Source organism: Mesoplodon densirostris, chromosome 20 (genome assembly GCF_025265405.1).
Source record: "Mesoplodon densirostris isolate mMesDen1 chromosome 20, mMesDen1 primary haplotype, whole genome shotgun sequence".
In the NCBI taxonomy this organism is placed as follows: Eukaryota; Metazoa; Chordata; class Mammalia; order Artiodactyla; family Ziphiidae; genus Mesoplodon; species Mesoplodon densirostris.
This window is the reverse complement of record NC_082680.1, coordinates 5181342-5199422: the sequence shown is the minus strand read 5'-3', so window position 1 is coordinate 5199422 and position 18081 is coordinate 5181342. Positions and strand designations below refer to the sequence as shown.

Here is an 18081-nt window from a genome sequence, read left to right as displayed (position 1 = left end):
GATCCATCCTTAATCAGAGGGCACCATATGGTGAACCCTGGAAGAAAGTCCAGGTTTCTTTCGGATTGTTCCACTGTGGGGAATGTGTCCTAAATAAAAGTAATGAGGGGGCCCTCGCTGTACAGCAACACTTCTCTCTGCCCCCTTGCACACTGCTACAGCTTACAGGAGGAAGGGAGTATGGACAGTGGGTCTTTAGCAACGCCCAAAGGCTCAAACCCATTACCACGCTTTTCTAAAATACATGCTGCAAAAGTTTTTCAAAAAGAAAAAAGCCCTATTCTTGCTCCTGGTGGAGTCACTTGAGTCTTAGATTCGTCATCTTTAATAAAATATAATAACATCCGTCTCCGGGAGATGTAGTGAAAAACAAAATGAAATTAACTTACAGATATGCAGGACATTACAGTTATAACCTAATTATGTCAGACTCGGAGCCTCTAACGTGAATTGATGCAGAGTGAGGTAAAGAGAGGAAGAGGGTTCAAAGGTTTCCACTTTCACAAACATTTCACATGTCCCTGATACTGAACTTCCTTTCTAAAGACTGATGGTTGGTTACTGTGAAAAAGTGTGGGCATCTGAAGTACCTCAGAGAAATATCATGAAGCGACAAGAAGCACAGAGCAGGCTGCAAGGAAATGATTAAAAATTACAGCCACATTTATGGCCTATTTTACTTGAATAAAATGTACCTTCTCATTTCTAAGGCAGGGTAATAGGATATGCACACTGGTAATTGTCCCTTAGGGATTGTAATAATACTCGTCAAGAGCTCAAACAGTTCTTGAAAGTTTAAGTCCTATTGATGCTAGACACTTATTTTCCTTTTATGGGATGTAAATTTGTAAAGCTTATTTTACTTCTCCAAAGTCTAGTAAAGTCCTAAGTGACTTATGGAATCATGCCTTTAGCTTCCAGCATACATCCATGAAAACCAGTCTCTTCTCTTCTCTGAAGTGCTGTAGTCCTACAAGTAGGACCAACATTTTCCTATGGTTGAAATACTGATGCCAGGGTTAATTTCTCCCACTCCCTCACTTTTCGTATTCATCAGTCACCAGATCTATGGGCTCTTCCTCTGTGACATCTCCTTCTTCTGTCCCCACTGTCCCCACTCTGCTCTATTTGTCACTTCCCTTCTATACTATTACTGCTGCGTCTCAACTAGATCAGGCCCCTAGCAGAAGTCCTTCGGACCTCTAACCAATCCCATACATGATTTCCAATAGCCTTCTTACTACCTATGTCTTTCAGGTGCTTAAATCATGAATAACCCTCCACGACTCACAGCAAGGCTCACAGCACTCAAATTCCTTAAGCTGATTCAGGCCATGTACACTGTGACCTCCATCCACCTTGAAAGCTTATTCTCATTTAAGAGTCTTCACTGTTACTCTACATAACCCCTCGGCTGCCATCACACACTTCTACCTGCCCTCTCACCTTCTCACTCCATCCAAGACCTGAAAGGGATGTCTGACGTAGTCATCTGCTGGAAATTCCTATCCAAGTTACAGCTCAAGTTCTGCCCCAAGTCAAGGCACCCAGACCAACTAGGCCACATGGATGACTCTCTTGCCCAGACTTGAGGACACAGACAATGCTTTGGTACTCTCCCTCCAATAACTCACAGTCTTTTTGTGCTTCAGGCTTTATTTTTCCTACCTGAGTTGCAAGCTCCTTGAAGAGAGGAAAATGGCTTATGTCTTTTAAGGTGCCCCATCCCTAATAGATTACCCTGCAAACTCAAAAACTATGTAATGAATATGATAAAACCAATGAAATTAGTCATTGTTACACACCAGAGATACTGAGTGTAACACTGTCACTGTGCATGAGAATGACTTAGGATGCTAGTTAAAAATGTATGTTCCTAGACCCAAGTCCAGAGACTGGTTGTTCTCAGGTAAGGAGAAAAAAAAAAAAAAATTAAAGACCTGTAGGGAGTTCAGATGCAGTTAGCAGAAAGGTGGTATTTTGAGAAACACTGCCACTGATTAATTTGAAACAGTAAATAAAAAAATAAAACAAATACCAAAGTGTGCAGAATTATAAATGATGAGAAAGAAAATAAGGCATGTTACAAAATAGTTGCCATCATTAGGAAGATTTTTTTGTGATAGTCACCGTAAACCATATGCACTTTTACTATGTTAATTGAAAATAGCTATTCTCATTAAAGCAACTAGTGTTAATACTAAGCTAATCATTTTTTTGCATTTAAGCTATAAATGTAGGGATATTTAAAGTTATTTATGTAATACAGAAAATTAGATAAGTTACATTTGTCTATGTAATAATATTTGATCTTTTTTTTTTTTTTGCGGTACACGGGCCTCTCACTGCTGCAGGCTCTCCCGTTGCGGAGCACAGGCTCTGGATGCGCAGGCTCAGCGGCTCTAGCTCACGTGCCCAGCCGCTCCGCGGCATGTGGGATCTTCCCGGACCGGGGCACGAACCCGTGTCCCCTGCATCGGCAGGCGGACTCTCAACCACTGCGCCACCAGGGAAGCCCTGATCTTTTTGATCATTCACTTAATTGACACAAGATTGTAAATCTTTAAGCTTTCTTTTGTTGAGTTCAATCTTTATTAACAAAGGCATTTGCAATGTAAGATATACTCTCCTTGTATTTATTACTCTAACAACCTGTAAGGATCTAGGTATTTAAACTCCCAGTCCAACCCACCTTTTGGAATAAAAGCGTATTTCATGATATGAAGTAATGAAGTAATTCCTCCTTTTGTTAATCATAAACCAACCTTTCTCTTAAAACCACACTCAACTCCAACCAACCACAGTGAACTGGTTGTTCTCAGGTAAGGAAAAAAAAAACCAAAACTCTAATCTCATGCTGGCAAACGATGGTAGTTAGTAATCTAGTGTTTTTTCTAGGTTTTGCAGGTTTCTTTAGTTTGATGATAATTTTAAATAGTTCCTCTTTTATCCCCATCATGTGTAGTTAATTTTAATTATATAATTAGGCAATACTTCGCTTGCCTTACTTTTCTGATGTTGAGTTGCTTGCACTAACATCCTTGGGAAAAACACTTTAGAAGTTTTTAGTAAGTCTACAACCATGAGTAATTAGAAAGAGGAACCTAATAACAGTAAATATAGGTCTAGAAACAAGGAGATCTGGCTTCCATTTGTGATTTTACCTCCAATTTTCTGTATGGCTTTGGGGATGAGGTGAAGAAGGGTATGGCTAACCTTGGTTCACAGCCTGTGAGCTGTTTTCTATTTTATTTTAATATTGAAAAACACTTCTGAAGTGTAAATTACCAAAAATCTGCACTTACTGGGGATTATGTATATCTAGCGTCTTCCATTAACCTTCCTCTAATCTCTTCTTGGGGTTTATGTAAAGCACAGAAAATTAACAATCAGCTCCCGTCCAGGGCTTACGTCCAAATGAGGGACTAGTCTTGTCCACTAGGGAGAGACATGGAGTCTTTGGACCACGTGTCTTGGCATTCTCACGGCAAGGACACAGCAGTTCGCCGGAAGCATTAATGACACACGCCCTCTCAGGCTGCTACTCAACCACTGGGGAACACTTCGGTGCGGGAGTAACACTCTGCCTTGCGGTCTGTGGAACTCAGAGCCTTAAAACGAGGTGCCATCACGTGGAAAGGCGTCCATACCGCATACAGACTTATCAACCCATACTCACCATACAGAATACATAAGAGACGGTCAAATATGAAAAGCCAACAAGAATGCACAAAGATTCTCATGGCAAAGGGAAACTCTCATTACATCACCAATGAAGACAATTTTCGAAAGTAAAAACACATTAACTTTTATCCTCTAGCCACACACAGGCACACAAGGGCCCATCCATCCATTCAGGATCCACCCAGGAGGCAGCGACTCTCACACAGGACAGGCTGCTCATCTCACCTCCTATTTCACGCTTTCTTGCCATAAACCAAAGTGAGTTAACATAGGCCCTTCCTAAGTCATACTTTGAATAAATCGTTGGAGGAAACAGAAAATGAATCGATATCATGAAATCCAAGGCATTTAAATTACAGGAAGTGTCAGTGGGTCTAAGGTTACATTTTTGTGGCATTTGAGGATAGGAAGACTTTCTCAGGGCAGTATTACACCAATGTAAATATCTGCGTTGAAAATATTTCACAATGCACATAGAGCGCTCTTTTCTGAACTCTCATGTATATGTTTCTACTCCAGTGTTTTTTTTTTTCCCCTTGATCCCACAACTGAAATTCCAATATTTCAATTTTTTCCCAAAACTTAAACACAAAGGTATTTTGGTTTTTCAAAACTCAGTCTTCTCAATCTTACAGCGTATTTCAAAGTAAAACCGGGAAGGCAATTTAATTTGCACACATTCGATAGATGCTAATCAATAAAGTCAACTCAAGGATGGCAGCTGCACACCCCTGACCCTTCACCTGCCGCCACGTGAAATAAACTGCTGCAATCTAGTTCCAGCCAGGGGTCCTGCCAGTGTGTGAACCGAGACTTCCAGTCTTCTGTGGAATATTAAACTTCTTCAGGAATTTAAGAACTCTTCTAAGCATACTCTCCATCCTTAGGTCAGTTGTGAACTTTTAAGGTAAACAGATATTCTTTCAGGAGATCAAGGGAGAAGCGGGCACCAATACGATATGGCACTTGAAAATCCGAATGTCTCAACAGTCTCCTGGCAACATTTTTTTTAGGCAAAGAGTTAAACATCGCATTTATAAAGCCAAAAAGGAAATCCACCTTACTTTTCAGTACTTGACGACCAAATTTCAGAAACACAGCGTTTACTAAGTTGAAAAGCCATGCCTGATGGTGACCGGAGGTCCTGTTGCATCTCCAGCTCGACCACTGCTCCGAGTGAATCTGCAGTCTGAGGCCCTCAAGCCCGGTTACTAAATGCCGCATCGGAGGAATTCTGCAGGAAAGCAAGCCTCGGAGGGCTGCTCACCCAAGCCCGGGAGCCGCTGGAGTCCCGCTAACCTGCCAGGTTAGAGCAGAGCCCTCCCGACGGCTTGAACTCAGGCTCTCCCCGCGCCGGGTTCCAGGCGCGCTCGGCGCACCGGCGGGGGCCGCCCTCCGGCGGCTGCACGATCGCTGTCACCAGCCACCTTCCAGGCCCTTCGCTCGCCTAACTTGCTGTCCTCTATTTTCTATGAAAACCTTCCTCCCAGAAACCCTACCCTCAGCGCAGTAACTGTGGAGCCCAGGCACACAAGGTGAAACACGAACCCGCCCTCTGCGCACGTTCCGGGTCCTCAGCGACCCGAAGCCCCCGCAGCGCGACCCGAAGCCCCCGCGGCCCGACCCCGCAGCACGCGGACGCGAACCCACCTTGGCTTCGCCCGCGTCCGGCTCCGCGTCCGAGAAGCCGAGTCCCGACTCGAAGGCGGCGGCGGCGGCGGCTGCGGCGGCGGGCGGCCGGCGCGGACCCGGGAGCAGCGCGGCGGCGAACAGGGAACACGCCAGAGAGAAGAAGCCCAGCAAGTGCATGGTGGACGGGCCGCGAGCGCGCGGGGCCGGGCGCCCCGGCGAGGCTGCCTCGCGGCTCGGCTCTGTCCGCGAGGGCCGCCCGGGGACCCCGCGGAGCCGCGGCGGCGGGAGCGGGTCCGGGCTCGGCGCTCCCGACGCTGCGAGCCGCTCTCCCGGCCGGCGCCCGCGAGGCGACGGGGTCAGGGCAGAGCCTCACAGGAAACCGGACATCCGAGCGCCCGAGGCCGCGGCCCGCGAGGCGAGGCGAGGCGAGGGCGCGGGAGGACGGCGCCCCGCTCGGTGGCTCGGCGTGCGCCTCGGGGAGCGAGGGGGGCAGACCGAGACGCCCCGCGAGGCTCGGGCCCTGCGGCGCCCCCGGAGCCCGCGTGCCCCCGCCCTCCCCTTCCCCGCGGCGGGGCGAGCCGGGCGGCCGGGCGGCGGGAGCGGCGGCGAGGCCGGGGAGCGCGGGGCGCGGGGCTGCGCGGCGGCGGGCGCAGGGGCAGGGCATGGCTGACGCGCCCTCTGCCTGCGCTTATGTGAGAGAAAGCGGCCGAGGGAGGGAGCGTGCCGAGCCCGGCCGCCCTCCCCTCGCCCTTTCCTCGGAAGCGGCGCCCCGCGCTCTGGGCCGCGCCGCCCCCCGCCCCTCCCCCCACCCCTCCCCCGCCCGCTCGCGGAGCGCGGCCCGGGGCGCGGGCGGCGCGAGGGCTCGGGGGCGCTGGCCCGGCGCCGGGCACGGTGGGCGCGGGAGCCGGGAGGTGGCTCGGGAGGACCGAGCCCGCCCTTTGTCCTCGGCAGCCCGGGGCTCCGGTCCGTGTCCCGGCAGCCCGGCCCTGGGCGCCCCGCTCGAGGGGTGGAAGGAGCCCCGTATTCCAGAAGGGCTGAGAGAAAGTCAGCCCCCGCGGGGGAGACCCCGCCGGGGCCCGGGAACCCCCCGCCCACTGGGCCACGCGGGGGCCCGGGGCAGCCGAATGAGGGCAGGCCGTGGGGGGAAGGCCCAGGAGCGCAGACTCGGGGCGGATGCGGAAGGAGCAACTGGCGCCTCACCGAGAAGCTTCGGGGCGGCGTTGGCTTTCAGTGAGAAAGGGGGTGACGGAGAGACACGTGTTAAGCACGCTGTCGTCGGAAGCGACATCTGCCGAAGGCGACAGCATCTTCTGGTTGGCAAGGCACCCCGGGGCCGGTTGCCCGGGGTGGAGAGGAGACTTTCCCATCTGAGGTAACGCGCTGCAGGTTCTGACGGGAGCCCCCGCTCTGCGCGGCTGTCCATTGCCCGTCTGACGGTCAGCATCGCTGTGAGCGCTTCCTCCCATCTGTCCGTTGCTCTGACTTCTGGACTTTACACCGCAAAGCAACTCTAACTTCCTTATGTGAGTTCTTCACATACTTTGAAGGTATCTGTCGTGTTGTCCCTACGCTCTATTCCTCCCCCCGCCCCTTTTGAAAGACAGCTCCAGGTTCCCTCATCCACCATGATCTAGGTCTCCATGTTCTTCAGACAGTATCCACCCCAGAACGTGACTCAGTGCGGAAGGGGTTCCAGCAAGCCTGCAGAAGGGGTCTTCCTTGTCCAGACATCGTACATTTGCTGATGCCGCCTTGGATGGAGTTCATTTTCTGGCAGCCAAATCAGCGTTGATTCACACTACATTGAAAATCAGCTGAATTCCTCAAAAATGTTTCACGTGTACTACCGTTTAGCCACGCCCACGTTACCCTACATCTGTGAAGTTGGTTTACCGTGCCCAAGCTTTGAGCTTCGTTGTTTCTCCTGGTCAGGTGCTGTCGTCCTCAAAGCGAGCCCATCATCGTAGCTTGTTGAGGTGTTCGAGGATGCCGACGCTCTCAGGGTAGCGGTGCTCCCGCTGTCTTCCTGCTCTCTGCCTGTTTGATTAATTTGTCATATTTGTCTTCAGAGACCGATAAAGCCCTGGAAAGGGAAGAGCTAAGGACAGATCTGGGTGGGATTCAAGTAGACGCTGGAGCTTCCTTTTAACCATTCCCTGTTCCAGTGGTTCTCAGCTTTGGTTGTGCCTGGAATACCAAAAGGAGACTTCCCAAACACGCATGCCTGAGTGCACCGTAAGAGGTCCTGCTTGATTGGCCTGGGGTAAGATGTGAGCTTCAGGATCCTGATAGGCAACCAAGTTGAGAATCTCAGGTGTTTCCACCACTCCTGGAGCCTAGCCTAGGGTGAGGACTGTGAAATCAGCAGAATCAGAATGTGTCGTATTGAGTATATTATTTGTTTTCTTTGAAATACAGCAGTAAGCACATACAGACTTTATTTCTTTTTCCTCTCAAAAATGTTATCTTCCTACTACAGTTATTATTTTAAGTAAAGGAAATCCTGCAAAAAGTATACCTGAGTGGGGAAAAAGAAATAAAAAAATCCCAGAAAACAGTCCTGCGTTAGTTGTTTCAGGGCTTGTTTGTTTGTGTGTATGTTTTGGTGTTGCTTGCTTACCCCCTAGAAAATGTTTCCTACCACCAGCACACTCTGTTGCATAAGAAGGGCCTTTTTCCTGGTTTGTGAGTCCAGCACTAGCTTCATACAGGACCTATTTAATAACCGGGCTTCTAAAACGATGATTTTTCAAAGAGTGTTCCTCAGCGGAAGGAAATTGAGGAAGGGGACTTAGGGAGCGGGGCTCCTCTTGGCCTCTCCCCAGACCCCAGCCAGAGTGACACCTCTTGTCTGTCTTATGTATTGGGTTTCTGTTTTGTTTGAAGGCACATAATGATAATACTGTATTCGTTCTGTGTTCTCCAGTATCCATTCGGACCATCTTCTTTAGTTCATTTATTTCTGATTTCAGTTATTCTGCTCTCTTGCTTCTTTAATTTTACTTTGTTGCTGTATTTCAAACTTCTTTAATTGAATTCTTAGACTGGTTGTCTTTTGTCTTTCTATTTTCTGATGAACATACTTTAAACATATGTTTCCATCTAAATTCTGCTTTACCTGTATATTTGCCACTTCTGGCCTGTTGTGCTTTCTTTGCTGAACAGTTGTAAATTTATCTTAATTTCCTTATGATTTTTGTCTTTACCTGAAAAGTTATTTTCTTTTCTTTTTCTAGTTTACAGACTGATGGAATTTTTGTTATTAATTTTTAATTTTATTATATTTAGTTGTATTACAGATTATGTTGATTTTAGAAATGCATTGAGGCTTTCTTTGTGACTTTGTACATGGTCAGTTACTGGAACTCATTCTCTGTGTGCTCTCTTTTTGTTGAATATTAAGTTTGAGCTTATTAATTATAGTATTCAAATCTTGTTTGGAAGTGACTTGTTAAAATCTCCAGTTATAATTATTGACTTTATTTTCTGGTTCTAACTCTAATTCTTTCAGTTGTTTCTTTATATAATTTGATGCTATATTGCTAAGTCCAGGAGGTTCATGACGACTGTATCTTTTTGATATAATTTTCCTTTTACTAGTGTATAATGTCCATTTTTATAACTTCTGATGATCTTATTTGAAATTCTACTTTAATATTAAAATCTTAGTCTTTGAGAATTCAGACCATCTGTGATCATGACTTAGATAAAATGATGGAAACTTAAAGTCAATGTGATTTAATTGTTCCTTCTAGGAAGCTTTAGCCTGGGAAAGATAAGATTGTAAACTAATAATTAAGTCCACTGTTTGCTTCAGGAAATGCCCACAAATCTGTATATTGAAGATAGTAATCTCACTCTGACAAACAACCTGCTTGTCAATGACATTTTGTTTATCAAGACCGTCACTCCCCTGTGTCAGCCAGTCCTAAACTACTACATCATAAACTTTGCCCACTCCTACTCAGTTCTCCACTTTTGCAGACCCACTTTAACCTACTCAAGTCCAGACCCCAGAGTCCTACAATTATTCTACTTCTAACTTACCTCTCTTGAAGCACTGCTTAGACTCGGTCAAAACAGTATCCTCCCGTACCGCAGTAAGTTATACTAAATGAGACTTTTATTTGTTCAAAGGTTTGCTGGTGATATTTTGGGGAGTTCAACAACCTGGACGTCCTACCAAGATCCTATTGACACTTCCCTTGCTGCTGAAGCCTAAGACCTTCAATTCAGAAACAGGGGAAACCACTGAGGCCTACAGTGAGGGGGTAAGTCTCACAGTGGATCTCAGTTCCAATTTCTCTTCATCAGGCTACCAAATGCTAAGTGTATTGTGTCCCTTAAGAATCCCTTTCAGGAATGCTTTGATTCTTTGATCAGATTTGAAAACAGTGTATCCTTGGTTGAAAGCTGCCTCATTACTACAACATTGCTTTCTGTCACTACTCTTCATTATTTTCTGTTGGTAGTTGATAGCAGGAAGTTCATGTCCAAACCTTCCAAGAGCTTAAGATTTGTCAGGTTTGCCTTTGGAGATTGCCTAGCCACTAGGTTGGAGAGCCCAGGACATAAGGTGAACAAACCACTGATTGGACTGACTGTTGCCAGACTGTCATGGGTTTGTCTCAGACTAAACCCAAGTTCCTGTCTCCTACAGGCCAGGTTCCTGCCCCGTACATATAGGTACATTCTAATACATGTGAGCCTCTTTCTAAATGACATAATTTTCCCAACAATTATATAGCATTTCAGTGGCCATTTGGGGAATCTTTTCATGAGAACAGAATGGTTCCTTTGGGCAGTGCCTTAGAATGGACATGGAGTAGATCTCCAAACATTCAGGGACCTGTATTTTATTTTTTTAATTGTTTAAGGAAGCTTGCAAGAGAAATTCAGATTCCACAGTTGCCTCTCTAACTATTCTGTGGAAGAGACAAATGAAAAACGCAAAAGGCTCTCTCTCTTTTTGATCCACCTGAATCATAACTTGAATCTATCATAAAAACTTTCATTTTACTACCCCTCTCCTTCCATCCCGTGGCCCTCTCTTATCCCTTTGCCCCTACACGCTTTCCGACTAGCTTCCCTTCCCTTCTGGCCAGCCAGAAACTCTAAAAGCTGAATTGACTCTGAAAGTTAACCAGATCAGAACGAGCCCCTTATGGTGGAATTTAAGCTCTGGTCACAGTCTGACCTGAAAGTGGTTTTCAAAGACTTTCCAAAGCCTAGCCGGGTCGGCAGAAATTTAGAGAGCAATTTGCCATAGTTCTAGGAACATGTAATTCCAGGCTCCCAGATCTACATCAGTTCATTTATATGTTATTAGGAACCACATGTGCAATAAAACTGAATGGAAAAGGCACTGTGAATACCCTGAGTGTGACTTTAGAATCCTCAAATTCCATAATAAAACCAGAGGAATTTAGAAAACTATAAATTATTAGACAACATTTTTGGAGAACATGCTCCAAAACAAGCAAACAAAAAGATGAATACATTGGAGACTTTCAGGATAGGCTCTTTAACACATTTAGAAGACGTTCTGGTGTAGATCTTGGAGATGATGTGACCACAGCTCTTCCCCATTTTCTCTGAGTGGCCTTAAGTCAGAAATAGGGGATTTAATAGACAAGTGAAAGCTGGAATGGAAAATAGTCCTATTGCCAGACCTCCAAAACTTTGATGAGCAAAACAAAAGGGGAAAAAAAGGGAAATCAATGGAAGCTACTCCAGCATAGTACCAAGCACTCAAATTTCCCATTTACCCTTCAAATCCCGAAGACTAACTGAAGAGTGTTCTTTGCGACACAACCTGTTTTGGAGGATGAAAAGAGTTATTGAGAAACATCACATGAGGATAATCTCTGTCACCTTCAGAGTGACTGCTTGGTGTCACCAGAAGCCTTCAACTGGAATGTTGCAAGAGTTTTATGCCAAACCCCAAGGAGGACACATAGATCACTGTACTTTCTCAGTGTCCTTGAGAAAATTGCATTAAGGTTGCTGAAGCTGTCGCTGTTTGCATGTCTCACCTGCACCACATTAACCCCAGGAAAACTGTAAAGATGGGACATGGATGAGAACTCAAGTCTCAGGATACCTTTGAACACCTACAAATGGGTCTACAATTATACCTTGTTATGGAGTTTGAATGTCCTACTCAATATGTGCTAATTTTCAAGGTGGAACAAAACTTTTTTTTGCTGGAAAGGTATGGTTCGGACGGTAGCAAAAAAGTTAACTTGACTTTGTGTTTCCAAACTGGAGAATTCCAACCTATCTCTCCACCATTAGAGGCCCTCATTTTACTGGGATACTTACTGGAGAACTTTGCAAATCCTTGCTGTTTACCCAGAAATCGATTGTCCCTATCACTTCCAATCCTCATGAAAAGCAGAGAAAGTCAGTGGTATTTTTAAGCTCAAATGTGTACTCATTGACTCTCATCATAAAAACACATCACAGGTCTTCCTCTAAGGCTGTGAATTTCTCCCCCCAGTTTGGGGGTCTACCTTGCAGATGTGGCAAAACACTGTAAGGGATTCCTGCAAGCAATAAAACCACTCTTATCACCAAGAAGTATGAGTTGCATTTCCTTCACATTCTCCCAAGTGGCCTCTACATGCCCTACAAAGCAGAGACTTTGTCATCTGGAAAAGACACCATTAAAAAAAAAAAAAAAGGCCTAGGACCCACAATGGAAAGGAACTGTAGGGTAATTTTGACCACTAGAACGCAGTTAAACTCCAGAAAGTGAAAACCTATATTCAGGTGTCCTAGCTAAAAGAGACACAGGGTTTAACCCACTGACAACAGACTTGACATCCCCTTCGGACATTTAAAATTAGGGATTCTTCAGACTTGTTTCGAGGTAGATGGTCTTCAGATGGAAGGAGCTTGCACCACAGAGCTTTGTGTCGAGGTGGTGGTTGAAGGACACGACCGGCTTCCACTCCAGACCTGCAGAACTAGCTTTGGATGACTGTGGCTGGGCCGGCATCTGCATGCTTTTTTTTTTTTTTTTTTTTTAAGCTGTTTTTCCTTAGCTATTTTCTTACACGATTGTAGCCTTGAGGTTCTGGGTAGTTCACCAACCATTGTTATTTCTTAACCAGTGAAAAGTCAAGGTCTCTAATTTTAATATTATTTCCTCTCTCTGTAGTCATTTCTTGCTGTAACTCACAACTGGGAGAAATGTGTGCATGTTTTGTCCAAAACAAACAAACAAACAAACAAACAATAAAGTTCTCTGTTTTGCACACATTTCCCTGTGAGGGCCAACCAGCTAGTGGCAATCCTTTGTTAGGAAGTATTTGGTTTTATCCATAATTGGACTCAACCACAAATTGGCTCTTTTTGTAGAAGAGAACACAACAGGACAGGTAACCAAAATTAAAAACTCCTTAGAAACAGTTTCTGCCACCACTGAAACCATACTCAAGGACCATTTCTCAGAGATAACGTCTGTAAACAAACTTTCATGGAGGAAAGACTCAGAAAGGGAGCAAGGAACAGATGGTTTGTATTTAAGACCTGTCTCACATTTACGGATCTTACAAAGAAGGTTTACTATGGAGGTAACTTGATTGCCTATCAGATTTACCCCGAGTGACCCTTGGTGAACCTCTGTTCTCCACATGGGGCTTATGCGAATAGTATATTAGTTCACATATATAAACCATTTAAAATAATACTTGGCATTTAACAGTCCCTCAATAAACTTTGGATAGAGCATGAATAATAGCTACAAACTCATATATACTTGTAAGTTATTAATGTCATGTCTGATATGTTTATCTTGATTTCTTTCTTATTCTTTTTTTCACCCTTGTATTTAAATGATTATTCAAATAGATATAAAATTCTAACATGGTCTATCTTTTCTTAAGCACCTTGCAAATGCTATCCTGTGGTATTCCTCCATCAAATAATGCTACCAAGAAATCTGAGAAAAATAATCATTTATAGCTATATAGTGACTACTAATGTATTTTTATGGGTTTCACATATTCTAATGTATGTAGTACTTCCAACAATCTTATGACATAGAAATTATTATTATCTTTATTATATAAATGAGGAAATGGAGCTATGGAGAAGTAAGATACCTTGTTTAATTTTGGAGCTAGAGCTAGCGTTTGCCAGATTCAAAGTTCTCTGGATGCAGCATCTAGGAGATCAAGCACTGCCCTCTACTGACTCCTAAAGAATGTTGATATGATGCTTTTCCTGGTTTCATGATCTACCATTTCTTGTCGGGAACGTTTAGAATGCTTCCTTTGTCTTTGATGTTATTAAGTTTTACTGTGGTATGTCCAGAGTGATTTATTTATCACCTCTGGCACACTTCGGGATCTTTCAGTCTGAGTTTATGTTTGTTTATGGGTGTTTGTTGTGATATATCTGTGAAATTATGGATCACATGTCTTCAAATAACTTATGCAAACTGTTACATTTTCCCCTTATATTTTTCTAGGATTTATTGTATACAGATACTGACATTTAACCTTTATTTTCACGTGTGTTGGCTTTTCTTGTGTTTATTCCATCTATTCATCCTTTCCTCAGGCATTCTAGAATTTTTCATCTGATTTTGAACTTACCTTCCATGGTTTGTGTCAATGATTCTTCTCTTTCTATGTATATATACATATGTAACTTTCCTGCCATAATACACCTGTTTTATACATCACTTTTTTTGATACTTTCCTGTGATTATTAAAGGATTATTGAAATTCCACCACTCCCCAACTGTGATTGTACATCCTACCCTCACACTCAAGAAAGAATAGTGGAAAAACAGTTCATGAGTGTGATGTTATGAGAGTGAAAAATTTGAGTGACTTTTTAAAAGCATATAATTTACAAACATGAGTCGTATAATCATTATAATTAACAAACTACTTGTGGCCCATCTCATAACTGATTGGAACAATTGGTGGTCATGCTACTGTTTTTCAGTGTCCGTGTGCTTATAGAATTGGTTCCAAACTGCCTCCTATGGGATGCAGTGCCTGGACAATTATAAACATTTAGTAAAAGCTTGAACAGTGAGTGAGTCTCTTGTTTCTCTGATTGACCAAGGCACCATTGTTTCTTCTTTTTCGGCTCTTTCTCTTTCTTCTTTCCTTCTTCTCCTCCTTCCCATCCTCCCTCTCCACCCCTTTCTCTAAATCACAGTCTGATAAAATTATATTTGCCTCTGCCTTAGCCCTTGCATTTAACTGTAACCAGCTTGAATTTAGGGACTGGATCTCACTCATCATGGTCTTCCTTGTAACGTTAGCACAGTGGCTTGTTGAATGTAATTAAAAGTGAGCAAGGAATTTGAAACAAAAACTTATCCATCTATCCATTGATTGATTGATTGATTGATTGATTGATTGATTTTGCGGTACGCGGGCCTCTCACTGCTGTGGCCTCTCCCGTTGCGGAGCACGGGCTCCGGATGCGCAGGCTCAGCGGCCATGGCTCACGGGCCCAGCCGCTCCACGGCATGTGGGATCTTCCCGGACCGGGGCACGAACCTGTGTCCCCTGCATCGGCAGGCGGACTCTCAACCACTGCGCCACCAGGGAAGCCCCATTTATTATTTTAACAGCTTTTTTCTGAGATATAAGTGACATACCATAAACTGCACATATCTAAACTGTGGAATTTGATACATTTTGACATATGCACACACCCATGAAATAATCACCACGGTCAAGATTGTGGACCTATTCATCACCTTCAAAGGTTTCTGTGTGTCACTGCCTTCTGCTTTCTCATCTCCAGGCAACCATTGATCTGTTTTCTATCAGATAGATAAGTGTGCGTTTTCTAGAATTGCATGTAAATGAAACCATACAGTATGTACTCTTTTGGGTCTGACCTCTTCTTTTCAGCATGATTATTTTGAGATTCATCCATGTTGTTGAGGACATGTAAAGTTCATTCCTTTTATTGCTGATCAGTATTCCGTAGTATGGACAGAGATACCATATCGTGTTTATCCATTCACCTGTTGATACACATTTGCATTCCTGTTTTTGGCTATTACAAACAAAGTTTATATGAACATTCATATACAGATCTTTGTATGACAAAAAGACAAAAGCTTTCATGAGATGATCAGATGGTTTTTCTTTTTTAGTTGCTTAGTATGGTGAGTTACATTGATTGGTTTTTGAGTGTTAAACTAACCTTCTGTTGCTGGAATAACCCCCAGAGTTTATATAGAATTGGTATTCTTTCTTTCTTAAATGTTTGGTAGAATTCACAGTTGAAGCCATCTGGACCTCAAGTGTTCTTTGTAGTAAAATTTTTAACTGTAAATTCAGTTTCTTGAGTGGATGTAGGTCTCTTCAGATTAATGATTTCTTCTTGAATGAGGTTTGGTAGTTTTTACCTTTCAAGGATTTCTTTCATTTCATTTAAGTTGTCACACATTCATTGGCATAACAGTTTTCATATTACCTTCTTCCTTTTTAATAAATCTGTATGGTCCATCATGATGAGGCTCATTGCTGAGATATTAATAGCTTGCGCCTTCCCTCCCTCTTTCCTGATCAGTCTGGCTAGAGGCTAATCAGTTTCATTGATCATCTCAAAGAACCAACTTTATTTCATTGATTTCTCTCAATTTTTAAATTCTTTTCCATCGATACTACTCTTCATTATTTTCTTCTGTCTAGGTTGGGTTTAATGTATTTTTAAAAAATTTCCTAAAGTAAAAGATGTCACTGATTTGAGACTTTTTGTTTTTCATAATATAAAGTTTTAGTTCTATAAATTTCTCTCTGAGTACTACTTTAGCAGCTTACCACACATTTTGATATGTTGTGCTTTTATTTTCATGCAGTGAAAAGTACTTCTAATTTGCCTTTTGATTTCTTCTTTGACAAATAGGTTACTTATAATTGTGTTTTATAAGTTCCAAATATTTTCCGATGTTCTAGAGTTCTTTCCGTTACGTCTAATTTACATTGTGAACAGAAAATATGGTATTGCTTGAATCTTTTTAAATTTATTAAGCCTTATTTTCTGGCTCAGAATGCGATCAGCTTTGGTAAATGTTCAATATACACTTGAAAAGAATGCATATATATTTTTCCATGGTAGGGTGGAATTTTCTATAAATATCAATTCAGTCAAGTTGACTGATAGCGTTATTCAGTTCTTCTGAATCCCTTCTGATTTTTGGTCAACATGTTCTATCAGTTATTGAGAGAGGAACCTTGATACCTCCAGCTGGGTTTGTCCGTATCTCTTTTACAGTTGCATCAATTTTTGTTTCATGTATTTTTTTTTTTTTTTTGTGGTACACGGGCCTCTCACTGTTGTGGCCTCTCCCCGTTGCGGAGCACAGGCTCCAGACGCGCAGGCTCAGCGGCCATGGCTCACGGGCCCAGCCACTCTGCAGCAGGTGGGATCCTCCCGGACCGCGGCACGAACCCGTGTCCCCTGCATTGGCAGGCGGACTCTCAACCACTGTGCCACCAGGGAAGCCCCCTTGTTTCATGTATTTTTAATCTCTCTCGTGTGTGCTATATTTTATCCAAAAAATTTTTGAGGGTAAAAAGAGGCTCTGATAATAATTACACTGTAACAATAGACATAAACCTCAGTTGTCCTGGGAATACTGGTACATATATTCAATCTGCTTAAAAAGTGACAGAGATCTATTCTTTGATTATGTAATATGAGTCCATAGGTGGGAAGTACAGGGCTGATGTGTGGTGGCTGCACTTTCACCAAGGTCAGAGCCACTCTGTCTTTCTGCTTTTTGCTGCCTGTCTCAAGGCTTCTATCTCAAGGTTGTCCTATTGCTCACAAGATAGGAGCTAGAGCTTCAGGCTTCATGCCCTCAGCCCTTGATTTCTCATTCTCACTGGTCATTAGATTACAGAGTTCTGCATATTTTACTTGCTCAAACTGGTGCACTGAACAAGAAAGATTCACAGTGTATAATTAGAAATCCCTATTTTTTCCACTGGTACGTGCTTACACTTACTCCTGCCCGTTGCATGAAAATTAAGGTGGGCTCAAAGAGCTTTCAGCTCATTTTTAGATAATAAAAAGTCTTCCAGTTCCTTCTAGACATAGAAACAGTCTGAATTTTGTAGTTTATTGCTGTAATTCAGTTTCTTAATAATATCTATAAAAAGAGTTCCTATCTTTGTTAAACTTGCAGCCTTCCTCCACTACTGGTCCTGTTGCCGTCTCACTACCAACAGCAGGAAGTGGGTGGTTATAGTTGCTTTATGTTGCTGCTCCTCAGCCTCCTTGCTTAGCTGAAGGTTTTGATGCTTTGATGTCAAGGGAAGGGAAGGGAAGGCAAAAAAGGAGAGAGGTACGGGGATAGAAGGAGGAAAAGTATCTCCTGACTTTTACTTGCCTGATAGTCTACCTTCAGTATACTCTGGGCTTGGCATATGTTAAGAGCTAACTCTCTTTGTCTACTGCCGTTCTCTTGAAACCCCTTGTACCATTAGGAGTGTTACACCTGCAGTGTGCTTGAATTGCATGGATTCATGAACTTTCCAGCTGACAGCTTATGACTTAGTTCTCAGCCAGGTCCCATAATGCCCTGTAGGAATTCATGATGATGTAGTGATATCATTAGACTTCTACTGTAAAGTTAATACCCTTACTACAGTGCTGAAAATGGAATGGAAGAGTTTATGAGCAAATAAGAGTCAGGATACAATCATGAGAGTTCGGTCAAGAAAGGACATATGTCTAACTAGGATAGTGCATAGAAATGGAAATAGCTGGACT

The 18081-nt window shown here is 43.5% G+C and overlaps 2 protein-coding genes across 5 annotated transcripts in view; one reads left to right on the top strand and one right to left on the bottom strand.

The window, feature by feature from the left end:
• Window positions 1–5590, bottom strand: part of VEGFC (vascular endothelial growth factor C) — a 78722-nt gene extending 73132 nt beyond the window's left edge. Inside the window, exon 1 of the mRNA XM_060086018.1 lies at window positions 5335–5590. Within this exon, the coding sequence (XP_059942001.1) occupies window positions 5335–5493 (159 nt within the window). The 5' untranslated portion in view covers window positions 5494–5590. The remainder of the gene's footprint in view (window positions 1–5334) is intronic.
• NEIL3 (nei like DNA glycosylase 3) overlaps window positions 4908–18081 on the top strand; it is a 476723-nt gene continuing 463549 nt past the window's right edge. For 2 of the 4 annotated variants that reach the window (XM_060086010.1, XM_060086011.1), the window contains exons 1-2: window positions 6787–6863; window positions 9454–9587. The gene's annotated coding sequence lies outside the window, so the exon portion shown is untranslated. Of the gene's footprint in view, window positions 4991–6750; window positions 6864–9453; window positions 9588–18081 lie in introns of those variants that run through there. The other 2 variants (XM_060086013.1, XM_060086012.1) reach the window with 2 other exon arrangements.